This window comes from Pungitius pungitius, chromosome 1 (assembly GCF_949316345.1).
Source record: "Pungitius pungitius chromosome 1, fPunPun2.1, whole genome shotgun sequence".
Classification (NCBI taxonomy): domain Eukaryota; kingdom Metazoa; phylum Chordata; class Actinopteri; order Perciformes; family Gasterosteidae; genus Pungitius; species Pungitius pungitius.
The window spans coordinates 10,240,945-10,254,667 of record NC_084900.1 but is presented as its reverse complement, the minus strand read 5'-3'; the positions used below and the strand labels follow the sequence as shown (position 1 = coordinate 10,254,667).

At 41.6% G+C, this 13,723-nt stretch overlaps 2 protein-coding genes across 2 annotated transcripts; both read right to left on the bottom strand.

Annotated features, from left to right (window-relative positions):
* Nucleotides 1–4: 4 nt before the first annotated feature.
* fcer1g (Fc epsilon receptor IgFc epsilon receptor Ig) lies at nucleotides 5–6,277 on the bottom strand. The gene is made up of 5 exons (XM_037479603.2): nucleotides 6,068–6,277; nucleotides 2,207–2,298; nucleotides 1,461–1,508; nucleotides 1,063–1,086; nucleotides 5–634 (listed from the first exon to the last, which is right to left on the bottom strand). Exons 1-5 carry the CDS (start codon nucleotides 6,135–6,137, stop codon nucleotides 572–574), a joined length of 297 nt encoding a protein of 98 aa, XP_037335500.1. The 5' UTR covers nucleotides 6,138–6,277; the 3' UTR covers nucleotides 5–571.
* Nucleotides 6,278–6,482: 205 nt separating this feature from the next.
* ndufs2 (NADH:ubiquinone oxidoreductase core subunit S2) lies at nucleotides 6,483–13,708 on the bottom strand. Its single transcript, XM_037479602.2, has 14 exons — nucleotides 13,556–13,708; nucleotides 12,751–12,854; nucleotides 11,382–11,572; nucleotides 10,930–11,050; nucleotides 10,118–10,230; nucleotides 9,658–9,732; nucleotides 9,439–9,516; nucleotides 9,261–9,346; nucleotides 9,022–9,141; nucleotides 7,924–8,053; nucleotides 7,558–7,653; nucleotides 7,227–7,310; nucleotides 6,781–6,838; nucleotides 6,483–6,690 (listed from the first exon to the last, which is right to left on the bottom strand). The coding sequence occupies exons 1-14, from the start codon at nucleotides 13,660–13,662 to the stop codon at nucleotides 6,653–6,655; spliced, it is 1,401 nt and encodes a 466-aa protein (XP_037335499.1). The 5' UTR covers nucleotides 13,663–13,708; the 3' UTR covers nucleotides 6,483–6,652.
* Nucleotides 13,709–13,723: the final 15 nt, after the last annotated feature.

Here is a 13,723-nt window from a genome sequence, read left to right as displayed (position 1 = left end):
GACAACGTTTTTTAATAAGCAAGTTTAATAAGCTAACAGTTATTAGGTATACAAGTTCTATGCATCCTACAGGCAGCAGTTTACACTGGTAACTATACAGCAGTCTCTGATATTTGCTTGATTTTCTCTCAGGTTTGCGTTTAAGAAAGGACAGGTAAGAGCTTAACTAGAGGCACCATCACTGCCATCGTGTGGTGTGCAGGAAAAACTGCTCAGGGCCTCTACAGAGCTGAGGCCACTACTATTCATCGCCTACCATCTTGCACAACACTAGAATACTTTTGGAGCCATGAAAAAAAAAAAGCGACATCTTTAAAATGCCCGAAAAGAGGAAGTTAGATGGACAGACTACGCAGACAGAATATTACATCCATCCACCACATATCCTTATTTGGTCCGTATGTATCGCAGTTTTACAAATATGTTTGCATAAAAATGAAATACTTGCAACAGAACAAAAATAACTAAGATATTTATAATGGCAAAGATAAGACTTTGGCTCTGTGTTGTCCTTCTGAAGTTTTCATTGATTCCACAAGAGCAAAAAAAAAAAAACTGATGCTTCTTGGACTTATTTGTGTCCCTTCTTCGTGCCAATTGTTTCATAAGTGTCCTGGGCACGAGGAGTCAATCCCTGAAGGGAAAAAGGAACAGAATAATTTAAAGGAGGCATTTCATGCACATGTTCAGCTTCATACTTGAATTTGGGAAGTTTAGATGCTTTCATTTAAAAAAAAAGAACGTTATCTTCCTCAAACTGTCCGCCTGGAAAGTACCTAGTACGTATGTATGTCTGTAATGTTCTGATTTAGCAAAAGTCTCTTTAGCCCCCTATCAAAAAAGCCTGGTCCCTTCTGATTGCAAGGTGTTTTCACCATCTGCATGGACGTTGTCTTCAAAGGGGTTTTAAACACATTGTGACACCACAAACTCGCTGCCCTGATGGCTCCTTTAAGACACACATTTTAATCCAAAAAGACCATGTCAAGAACTCTCACTCTCTGGTTTAATCAATCAACTGTCACTCATCTCCTTTCCGCTATTCACAGCATTAAAACTCACCGTGTAGATGCCCTCATCACCAGTCTGTCAGGGGCAGAAAAGGACAATAAAGATCAGTATAACTACAGTAACACACATTGGGCTGGTTAAAGGGTGGAGATACGCATTGACTCTGTAAAAAGAGCAAAGAAGAATGTACAGGAGAAGTGCAGGGCAGGAATCAGCATGAGCTGAACCCTTCAAGACACTTGCTGAGTTCAGTTCTTTGGCTAATAAAAGGATATAATATGATAAAATAAGTGAAGCAGTAACTTCTGTCGGTCTGTGATCAGAAAACTAGGGCAGGTCGTTTAAAAGGCTGACTTGTATTCTCAGCTATCAAGTTTTTTCTAACCCCTCTACATCCCTTTTAAACAACATGTCTTGGTGTGTATTTAAGTCAGGGTTTTCATTCTTACCTGCTTGCCCTTTGTGTTCTCAGCTGCAGCCGCATTGGCATTGATGATCTGTAGAAGACGAAGAGTTAAATGATTAGGGAATAGTGAAACTAGTGTTTGACAATCAGAAATGATGAGTGTTTAAAAAGCTACAGTGCCCTTTTTTTCATTTTTATTGTGGTCTATGTTAGTAATTAACAACATATATAACCTAACACCATAATTCTAAGACACACATCCCTGCAAACTGCAGTGGAGTGAAAGTTTTGAAATTCCATATTTGGTTACACAAAAGCTGCACTCAGATTATAAGCATGACACACAGTGGGTGGACCACAGCCTTCTGCAGAGAATAAAAAGAGAGCGCATTAGAGGCTCAGTCTTGACGGGTCTAAACCCAACAAGGCACTTGAGCCCTGTGGTACAACACTGTACACACTAGAAACATTTAATATAGAAAAAAAACAGCTGAAAATGATTCATGCTTTAAACCACTCCCGGGACTGGCTCTGCTTCTCGCACGGCGTAACCCATTCACTCCAGGGGCCTGGCAATATGGCACAGCCCCTTCATAATATGAAACAAGTGAGCCAGCTAAAATAATCCAAACTCCATGTTTCTGACCTTGTATGTTAGTGCATCAGTGAAGATTTTATTTTGTACCACAGATACATTACATGTCAAGAGTGAATAGTCATTCATAACGTTTCCTTTTGCCAATGATAGGCTACTTCTTTCTGCAAAAGGCAAATATGTAGCATGTGTACCTTGATTCTGCAGTAGAGAGCCGTCAGGATGATGCCGTACAGGAAGAGGATTCCATCCAGCACGTAGCAGATCTCCGGCTCCGTAAGAGTCGCTGAGGGAACACAGAAGGACACTCTATTAGGAGCGATGCCACCATGACAGCCCTTGTGTATGTTGATGATGCAAATTGAATAATTGGCGACATCGTAGAGGCTCATGGCGTGGGACTAACATTATCATTAAGAATTAATCTTACATACTTTCTTCTTTCAGTTTGACTCTTCCTTGTTCCTTTTTTTTTTATCTGGTAATTGAGCCGTTGTATGTCTCGCGATGACTACTGCTGTGCGGCAACGAGGCCGCTTAGCTGTCCTTTACGAAACTGGATTATTGAGTAACGGCAATGTCACCATTTAAGACTTCTCATTTCTTCTTTTATAAGAATCACACTATCTTGCACATGCAAATAGAGAAGCGATACTTGCAGGCAGCAAAGACAACGAAGTGGGGAACACACACAATGCTGCTCGATGATCTGTGGTACATGAGAGGTTTCAATATTTCATTGAAAATACTTTAACACCGATTGCAGGAATAGTAAAAGTCTACCAGCTGCTACTGTTTAAATGGTCAGCCTTATTGTATATGCAACCATAATAGGTTTCAAAGTAATGCTCTTTACACACACACATCTCAATCACTATTATCATTGAGGCTCCAAAGCTACAGTGTCCACTTTTTCATTAACTTTAAAGCAGGTGGAACTTTAAAAGAAGCTCTACATGTGTTTTTTTATCTAACATTATAAGCACCACCATGAATTTAATGATGAACCGATTGCAATCTGCAATGCACAACCCTCCCTTCCTTAACACAGCACGTAGACAGTGTTTTATTCAGCCTCAAAGTTGTACTATCTTATCTAACACAGATTTTTGATTACAGGCAAAAAAAAAGCGGCTCGGCCTTTCGTTCACTTGAATCACTCCCACTGCGGGAAACTTTTGCGTCTTTTTGCAAAATGAATTCCCTTTAAAAGAAAAGCGACACGCGCTCACATTTTCTCACATCGTGTAAATATCTGACGCCGAGCTCAACATGTAATGCATTTCTGAATATGGCCAATATTTAGGTCGGCAGTCTATCAAGAAAAAACATTAGTTGTATTATAACATGAATGTAGGACAATCTCACACTATGTATGTCGTCATTTAACTAATTTACCCCCCCCCCCCCCCTCCCCCATTGAAGGGGTCATATTATAAAGATTCCACTTGACACGATAATGTGGCTGTCTGGCGTGTTTACCAACCCCCAAACGCTGGAAAAAAAACTTGATTTCATGATTCCTGTAAAGAATTCATACTAATTAAGACAACTTTTTTTGGATGTTCCGGGGTTTGCGGATGTCGTCAGACCAACAGCAAGTCTCCCTTATGGCCATGGCCCTCCCCTCACCACATCCCCACTACCCACAGAAGCACTCAACCCTCAAAATGCGCTGTAGTGTGCTGCTCAGTTCTGCACACGTCTCTACATCGCGTCCCAGACGTAGAAGGCAGAGAACAAAATGAATTAATTTAATATATGAAGACCCTGTCCCAGCAAGAATTGGGACAAAAGCTGTGGGGTTGCGCAAATCATTGTGAAACAGACTGTTTTCCCACTCTGGCCCATGTGACGCTGGTCTTCCTCATAGATTGGTCTGGTTTGCAAGAGGGGGCATAAAGAAACGGTGCTAAAACGGAACGTCTCAGACAGAAGGTGAATACAGGAGAGCAGTCGAGAGGCCCTCAAAATGCTCCTAGACTCATCGTATGCACCTCTTATTTGTACACACTTTACATCCATTAGGTTTAAGTCCTTAGACCAAACAAATAAACTGATCAATTCATGTTTTCCAAGCCGATTGGGCAAATAAAAAGAGAATCTCAATTTCACAGAAAAGGTGTGAAAATAACTCTGCAACAACACTGGCCAATCAGCGCTCTTAGTGCTGTGGGTTGGACTATCAAAATTAAAGATGAGATCATAACAGTTCTTATAAAAACGTTTGACAGGAAATATGTGACCGGAAGAGTAAATGTCAAACTTCTCTTAAATAATGAATACATTTCAGACAAAATAATGGAACTGTCTTCTTTACCACCTTTTTTGACACACAATTAAGGGAATAACTAATTGACTCAATGTAATTACCCACTAGACGAGCTTTTTTAGGAGTCCGCAAAATGTGTGATGTGAAAGCATCTATTTAGCCTCATGTGTTTAGCCAGAGACCAGTTTGTTATCGAATTCTTTCGCTTGCCGTTACTCTTGTGTAGCATAGGAAATGGCAAACACCGAGTAAGCCCCCAAAAATAACTGACCTTAATGCAACTCAACATATTGCCCAATTAGCAGCCCTATATTTACAAGTGGTTATTAATACAGTGTGCATCAACATGGCCAACAAGTTTTAAAATGAAGTGTGCACATTCAGTGACAACCTCCATTGGTTTTTACCTTCACAAAATGGATAGCACATATTTTCTCCTTGAAAAAAAAAAAGTATGCTTTTATCAATTGTGGTTTTGAATTAAAACGGAACTATCCAAGCTTGAATGTCTCTTACGCACTAAATGACCATGCTTGAATATGTCAATTGCGCAAAACAAATTCATTGTAAATTAGGGTATTTTAATCAATTGTCTGATGACTGACTAATCAAATGTCAAAATAATTTCTTTAATACATCAACTAATAACTTGAAAAATATAAAGAGAAATAAAACATGATATATATTTAAAATTGTGAATCAATAAGTCCAGTATAAGGGAGCCAAGGAATAAACAAAGAGAGAAAAAGAAACAAATCACCACGTATCAAGAGGTGGAAGCATTAAAAGAATTACTCAAATGAATTAGGGGTTTAAAACTTTTAACGATTTTCTTGGCCTATTAGACCCCCGCAATTGAAAGCAACTTTTGATGCCTGATATACCCTTCTGAGAAGGTTTTTTTGTTCCGTTGTTCTGTTTACTTATCAATCTCAATATAACCGTTTTACAGTAGTCTAACAGTGTATGTAAGCAGCCACAAAATACAGAATAAATACTGAAAAATATATCCGACTAAATTCCGTAGAAACTCGTCAGAGGCCGTCCAAAATATGAGAAACACGACACTTCTCTAAAAAGAACGTATTTGTCCAAAGGTGTGTCTGACAACCGGTTCAACAGTTAAAAAACGGCCCTGCCTCAGTCCAGCAACTAAGAGGAACCAAAAGGGTCAGCTTTTTTTTTTTCTCTTTCTTTCTCTTCAACAGGAACCGTTTATAGAGACTACATTTCAGCTGCCTGCTCTACTAGAAAACCTCTCTGCTCCGAATAAACATCACTTATTATGGGCACGTTTTTCGACAGCATATGTTGCATGATCCAATTGATCATAAAAAGGAGAAAACACTAATTATTTCCACTGAACATTGTAGCTTCTGTTCAGTGATGCCAGATGACGATCGGCTGACGGGGCGGGGGGGGCGGGGGGGGGTGCCGCTGGCAATCTGACCGCCGATCGGTGCGGCCGACGGTTCGCGGACGGCGCGGCTGCCACCCGGCAGGACGTACCTACTCCCGCGGCGGGCCGCACCGGACGGGCTGCAGGACACCGGCGGGCGGGCCGCTCCGGACGCCCCGGCGGCACCGGATGTGGGCCGCGAGTTTAACATATGTGCATAACGCTTTCAGCACATATGGGTTCTCGCGGGAGGGTCGTTTCAGTCACAAATGAAGCAGTCATGGGGATGTCTATGGACATGAACCCCCCCCCCCTCCCCGCTCCCCCATAACATGATACAAACTTTAGTTTACACAGTTATCCCAGTTTGAGGTCTCAACTCACCAGATGCTCTCCCAAAACTAATCCACAGAGAAATGACCAGCAGTAACGGGCTCCTGCCCCCCCCAGTCATGGTAACACAGGCTTGGAAGTGACCAGCACACAGAAAACACAACGACTCGCGGGTGGGTTTATCTCATCTGCGTTCCTGTGAAGGCTTGAGCGTGGCTTACTTCACAGGCTGCAGGGGAAGTTGTGGTGTGAGCTCTACGTCCATTTGTCTCAGATATCATCACACCCCTCCCCTTTCACCACCAAACTAGAGGAAGGACGTCGGTCTCTGCAGTTAAGAGTATTATTTGAATTTCAGAAGCAAGTCCAAGAAATGAAACATAAGAAAAAAGGTGTTCAATGTCTTTTAAAATCCTTCCAAAATCCCCCTTTTGCAATGTTATGGTAAAAAGATACAGCTTACAACTTTTCTGTTCGGTCATAAAATATTTATTAGGAGTATTTGGGCATTGTACATCACCAATTATAAGTAGAGTCATCTGTCAAAAGTGAACAGGAAGAGAACCAGACTACGAGTTGAGTGACGGAGAGGATGAACTCTCCTCTTCAGAGGACCAACCCGTTAGCAGCGCCACACTAACGATCGACTTCGCCAAACACTATGTCCTGTGTGCCTGTCGGAAAAAGAAGAAGAGGCTCAGTACCAAAAAAGCTAATGTTCTTGTATAGAAGTAGTATTTCCCTTCTGAGGATGGAACTCTTACCAATAATGGCCACAACATCAGCGAGCATGTGTCCTTTGGCCATTTTATCCAGACCAGCCTAAAAGAAGGAAACAATAATATTAAGAAAAGCTGAAGAACAGCAAACCAGGGAAGGTGACCACTATATTCGATAATATTCTTAATGTATGCTTATAGCCTCTGGTTAATGCACTAACTTCAATTAGTTTGTTTGTGCATCTTTAAAGACATTTTTATCCTTGAAGAAGCAAATTAAAACATGAAGACAATACACAGCAGTTCATGTCCACGAGCTTCAGTATGAGCAGGAAGGAGGGGGTTCCGTACGCTTTTAAAATTGCCTCTTTAGTACTTTATAAAATCTACTTAATGAAGTAGCCTCCAGGAGAAGCCGGTAAAAGTGCTTTAATAATTGATACCCGGTGTGTTTAATATTTCACAGTGTCTGTGAAGTTGTAAGTGCGCACCAAGTGAGCGAATCCAGGAGCTTTGATCTTGCAGCGATAGGGTCTGCTGGAGCCATCTGATATCAAATAAACACCAAACTCTCCCTGCAAGCGACACAAGAAAATACACTTTAGTAAGCACATTACATGACAGGACCCTAAAGGCTTTTCCAATTAATTAAGACTCCAAAAACCTTGTGTATACAGAGGCTCCGCAGAGACCTACACTTTGTTTGCTCGGTTAAAATATATTAGAACATCTACAGATTACTTTACTTGTCTGGTTAGTCAGGAAAATCCTAAAAAAGACAATTTAAACTAGGAATGTTATCTACTTCATGATTGGTCTCACCTTAGGTGCCTCCACAGCAGTGTATGTGGCCCCTGGGGGGACCTGGTAGCCCTCTGTGTACAGTTTAAAGTGGTGGATAAGAGACTCCATGGAGGTCTAGGAGAAGGAGCACATACAACATGGTCTGTCTCAGCAGTTGTCTTGAAAATGATGAGAACACAAACGAGTGATAGGAGGTGGAATCTTGAGCATTGAGACTGAAATTTAAAACACTGAACTGAGGTGAACTAGAGGTGTCCTGCAGCCAAACTAAATGGCACTTTACAGAAGCTGGCCTGATTCTGTTAAGCCGGTTAGTGGGAAGACAAAGCATCCCACAGGCTGAAAGGAAGAGAGGAAAAATACTTGTTTCCCCACTGAGCTCACCTTCATCTCAGACCTCTTGGGTGGGGCAACCTTGGCATCATCCACCTTAATCTCTCCTTCTGGCATCTTGTTCAGCGCCTGGTGCATGATCCGCAGAGACTGCCTCATCTCCTCCACTCTGCACAGATACCTGCACCACAGAGATCAAACTGTGGGTCCGTCCTTTCAAACAGATGTGGCAATTTCTCTTAATTATCGCCCAACATAGCATGTTGAATCCTGTGACGTGTGAGTGTTCATCACGGCATAGTGGGGAAAATAACTTAATAAATTACTGAGGCAGAAATTGACATATTGGGTACAATTCCCACACACCATTCCCAGAATATCTTAGATTTAAGGATTATAGATACACAATAAAAACACTTGAAATGAAATATCAATTTCCTAAAAAACTAAATATGGCCATAACAAAAAGGAATACCTTTCAATCATCACTTAGTAGTAGCGGGAGGTGATGTCTATCTGCAGACCCCTCTGACTAGCACGTTTACAAACGGCAAATAACTTAAAGATTAAACTAAAATGTTTTCTTGTCAGGGAACCACATTAGAAGATGTCATCAACCTCAGACCACAGTGGCCTCTGAATGCAGAATATTTGCCTGCAGTAGATACCTGACCCAAATCATACTTCAATCTTGATTTTTTTTTTTTAAAAGGTTGTGACTTTGGCGCAGAATCACCAGATTATTTTTATCACATCGACTTGGTGAGGCATTACTGTGAATTGGGTACTTTCAGAAAAAAACAACATACCAGTGAGGTTTTTCTCATTAATGAACCACTGTAGTCTCAGAATTTTGTTCACACACTTCCAATGGCCCTAATGCGTCATTGTAAGCTCAGACATCCTAAACTATGACTTATTTACATATGCTTTTTTGGTATAGCATGCACACTGCAGAATTTTATGTGCTGGTTCAATACAGATTCCATATAAAGGCAAATAAATGTAAAATCTCCATTCTATCTGTTATTGGAATGCTGAAGCACGGTACGTATCACTTAATTTTATTATTTGTTGAATAAATATTTTTTTTCACAGGAGTTACCAATGTCTAGATTTGTCTGATACTGCCATCTGTTCATCTTCTACCTGTCATAGCAGTCTCCTTTGCTTCCAATGGGGACGTCAAACTCCACTTGGTCATACTTGTCGTAAGGCTGAGACTTTCTCAGGTCCCACTTGATGCCGGACCCACGCAGCATCACTCCGCTGGTGGAAAGGGAGAACAATGATAAATATCAGTGTATACACCATCTAATTCAAATATGCTATCGTTTCAATGAAAGGTAACTAAAGGGGAGATCTTGTGACTTTCATTCGTGGGTTACCTGAAGCCATAGTTGAGGGCCTCCTCAGCAGTAACCACCCCAATGTCCACGGTGCGATTCTTCCAGATGCGATTGTTGGTCAACATCTGAATAGAGCCAAGTCAACAGGTTTGAACTCTAACCAAAGACCTTTACAGACATTTGGATCATGTTAAGGACTTGGGTAGATTTTGTTCACCTCTTCTACTTCATCAATCCGAATGGAAAAATTCTTGCACCACACATAGATGTCATCCATCAGACCAAGGGGCAAATCCTGCAACACAATTAAATTCATCAGAAAGTCAGATCATGCTCATTTTGATGAATAGATGAATCCGATATGTTGCAGTTCGAACGCCAGCAGTGTTTTGTTATAAAAAATATGCCACACAAATCATTCAATGAATTTCTGTACCTGATGCACACCGCCAGGTCGAATGTATGCAGCGTGCATCCGGGCTCCAGACACTCGCTCATAAAACTCAAACATCTGAAACAAAACCAAAGGACACGCAGTTCATTAGAGGGGCCCAAGTAGTCAATGTTACAAAAAGATGAGCTCGATGGATACTTTACTTTCTGAACGGACATTTGTCTTTGGGCAAACTGATTGTGGAAGATGTTGTGAGATGACTGGTTATCAAAGTAGTGGTGTGAAGGGACAGAGCAAGCTCAACGATTTACAGCAGAACAACTTCAAGCAAAGGCCTAGGTGTCCGTAGATATCCAGCAAGAACTAACGCAGTCTAACACGCGAGCCATGAAATCAATCCAACCTATTGGAAGGTTATTATGTTTGATTTATGTTGAAACTGTTGGGAGTCATGAAAAAAGCACAAAATGATTAATAACAAGGCAGACAGAATGACGTGGACCTTCTCTCTCTCTTCAAACAGCCAGAAGAAGGGTGTCATGGCACCAATGTCCAGGGCGTGAGTGGTGACGGCCATGATGTGGTTCAGGATGCGAGTCATCTCTCCGTACAGAACTGCAAACACAGAACACACCCAGTGGTTTAAAGTTAAAATTAGTCTGTCAATTTTTTTTTTAATTAAGTTGCCTTTCAAGCAAATACACTACTTTACAGAATGCAGCTGCATAAATATTTACAATTATCTTTGGGGTAAACTAAATATCTATAGGATTTTAAATGTGGGTTGGATAAAATATATTTTTTAATATTAACTTGCAGGGTGGGAAAATGAAGCCGAACGAATGAGGCCGAATAAAACGAAAACATTGCGAAAGCAGTTATCCAAAATGGGTGGAGGCTTGAACACAAAACACGTGCCATCGCCATGACAACATCCACATCTTACATACAGTCTGTGGGTGACTTGTTAGGCAGCCTCGGTTGATGACAGCTAGCTACAGTAGCTTTGATAATAGGGAAGTGGCATGAGGAACGGTCTCATGGATTTACTGCTTACAAGAGGTGCACCTTGCAGTGAGCCAGCCTCACTTGCCAGACCTGGCCGCGAAGAGAGCGGGCCCCAGAGACGGACCATTGGGGCTAATTACCAAAAAATGGGGTCTATGTAATGCTAATACAAACCATTGTCGCAGACTGCAAACTCCTCAATCAGTCAATAGTATTCATTTACCTAAATATTCAAAATAAGCTCTGTTGAATTCTACATCTAAATAAAAAGTATTGACGTAGCAGAAATCCCTTCCTCGTCTGTACCTCTGATCCACTCTGCACGGGGGGGAGCTTGGATGTTGAGCAGCTTCTCCACTGCTAGAGAGTAGGCCTCCTCATTGCACATCATGGAAACATAGTCTAGGCGGTCAAAGTAGGGCAGCGCCTGTAGCATTAAAACAAGAGGAACTGGGTAAGGGACTTCCCAAAGTTATGTAACACAGGATAGAAGATCCTCTTTATTTTGTTTCCTTCAATTGACGTCCAGATTCTGTCTTGATCTATTTTAAGAGAGCCGAGATATTCCCTTACACTCGCACCGTCTATTATGTCAACACATTTTTTGACAGCCATTTCTACGTGTGTCGTCAAACACAATAAATGGGATTTGGAGTCACCATTTACTGTTTTGTCTTTCTAAACCAGCAACACTGGGGGCAGTCCAAACAACTACCTCGTCAATACGAGTTACAGAAACAGTCTTTACAGTTCGGTACCTGCAGGTAGGTCTTGTATTCTATGAGCTTCTCTGTGCCACGGTGGAGCAGGCCGATGTGGGGGTCACATTTCTTGACGGACTCCCCGCTGAGCTCCAAGACAAGACGCAGCACACCGTGAGCAGCAGGGTGCTGGGGACCGAAGTTTATGGTCAAGTTGGACACATCCTTCTCTGCAGGAGGATCTTTGTCTATGAGAAGAAAACATAACAGCACAGTAAGGATGGGCAAATTATTTTATTGAGGTTAAAAAAAAACTGGGTAATGCTTGAGGATCTGATTTTCTGTGAGAAGCAGAGTCAAATTCCTCGTATGCGTACTCTGCCAAAAAGCTGATTTAATTTGGAAGCTTTTACATTTGCTTTACACTTTTAACTGTACAAAAAGTGTGAAAGAATTTATAATACTATTTAGGGTTAAATTATACAACGGCAGGTCAAAACCCCATAAATCACTCAGATTTTGATTAGCATTAATTATCATACTGTCAAACCCTGATCCATAGATCATGGTGCCCAGCAAACACCCAAGTATTCAATCCAGTGAGGCCTGTAAATTGGAACCATTTTTCCTCACACACAGACTGTGCACCTGGAAAGAACAAACACCACATAATGACAAAATGAAAAGCGTGATTTTTTTTTCTTCAAATTAATTAAATATAAAAATATATATGTACACAGCCTTTGCTCAATGCTTTGTTAAAGCACCTATGGCAGCAATTGCAGGCTGAGGTCTTCTTGAGTATGATGCTACACGCTTGGCACACCTATTTATGGGTAGTTTCTCCCATTCTTCTTTGCAGAACCTCTCAAATGCCATCAGGTTATATTGGGAGCGTCTGTGTACATTTTTAGATCTCTCCAAAGATGTTTAATCGGGTACAAGTCAGGGCTCTGACTGGGCCACACTCAAGGACATTCACACAGTTGTCCAGAAGCTACTCCTTTGTTGTCTCGGCTGTGTGCTTCGGGTCGTTGTCCTGTTGAAAGATGAACCGCCGCCCCAGTCTGAGGTCCAGAGCCCTCTGGGGCAGGTTGTCATTGAGGATGTACATTGCTGCATTCATCTCTCCCTCCATCTTGACTTGTCTCTCAGTTCCCCGCAGTGAAAAACACCCCCACAGCATGATGCTGCCACCACCAAAATGCTGTCGGGATGGTAGTGGTCATGTGATTAGCAGTGTCTGGTTTCCTCCAGACATGACGCTTGGCATTCAGGCCAAAAGGCGGCCAAACTTTCTTTCCCTTATATAGACTGGAATGTTTTTTTATTATAACTGGAAAAATGTATTTCGAATAAAAAAAGTTTTTTAAAACAAGTAGTATCCTGTGAGGGAGTGTGAGTGTGTGTGTGTGTGTGTGGCTACCATTCCAGGGGGGTGGGACCCACTTCTCATTGAGGGCAGTGGGGTACATCACCGCCCCAGCAAACTGCTCCGTCCACTCCACATCTGGCTGCCATTGTTTCTGCCTGTAAAACAAACAAACTATTAAATGTATTCTTAACGTGAGGTAGAGTTGTGTTAGTAAGCCACTGGTTTTGAGTATAGAACAATTGCATTGTAGTGTTAAATAGGGGCCACCTTGTAGACTTCTTGCATGTTACTTTCGTCTCATTTTGTTCTGTCTGTCATAAAGAAGGGTGAAGAGAAGGACTATGCATTGATGACCAAGTGAGAGTTTCCGATTAGTGCCAATTATTGGAACATCGATACGTGGCTACACAAGAACCTCCAGCGAAACTCTTAGTATCAAAATAAATCAATTACAATACCGAGAGTTCAAGTGCCCTTGCCTTTGGTTGGGAGTCTTTGATTTTTACACAGCGCAATAAACGTCAACAACAGAGCGGTAACCGATGGAATCGTACATGAGCTAATCAGACGACTACCAGTAGCGTTAACTTAAAGCTTAACGTTAGCTAACGTTAGCTTCTAAACAGCAGGAATGTCAATTTCATCCAGCAGCAAAGGTGAAATTGGAATAATACGCTTATGCAACCTTTATTTAGACGCTCCCCAGTCAGAAAGAAATATAAACAATAGCATGCGAGTAGTATTATTTCGTGGGAAAGTCGGCATATCTAGCATTATGCTAGCATTTTCCTACAGTATGTTTAAGGACTTCAAGCTTCGACTACACATACATTCAAGGTTTCTTTTCAAGTCTTACCTGTTTTGCACAACAGTGCAGCCAGGACTCAGCAAATTATTATTCAATATTAATTTCGTTGAAGGACGTCCTAGTTTAGTAAGCGACCTTAGCATCGTGGCCGCCATCTTGGCTGCAAGGAGAACCACCTACTTATGACACGGGGAGCATCTTCTTCTCTGGTTATTG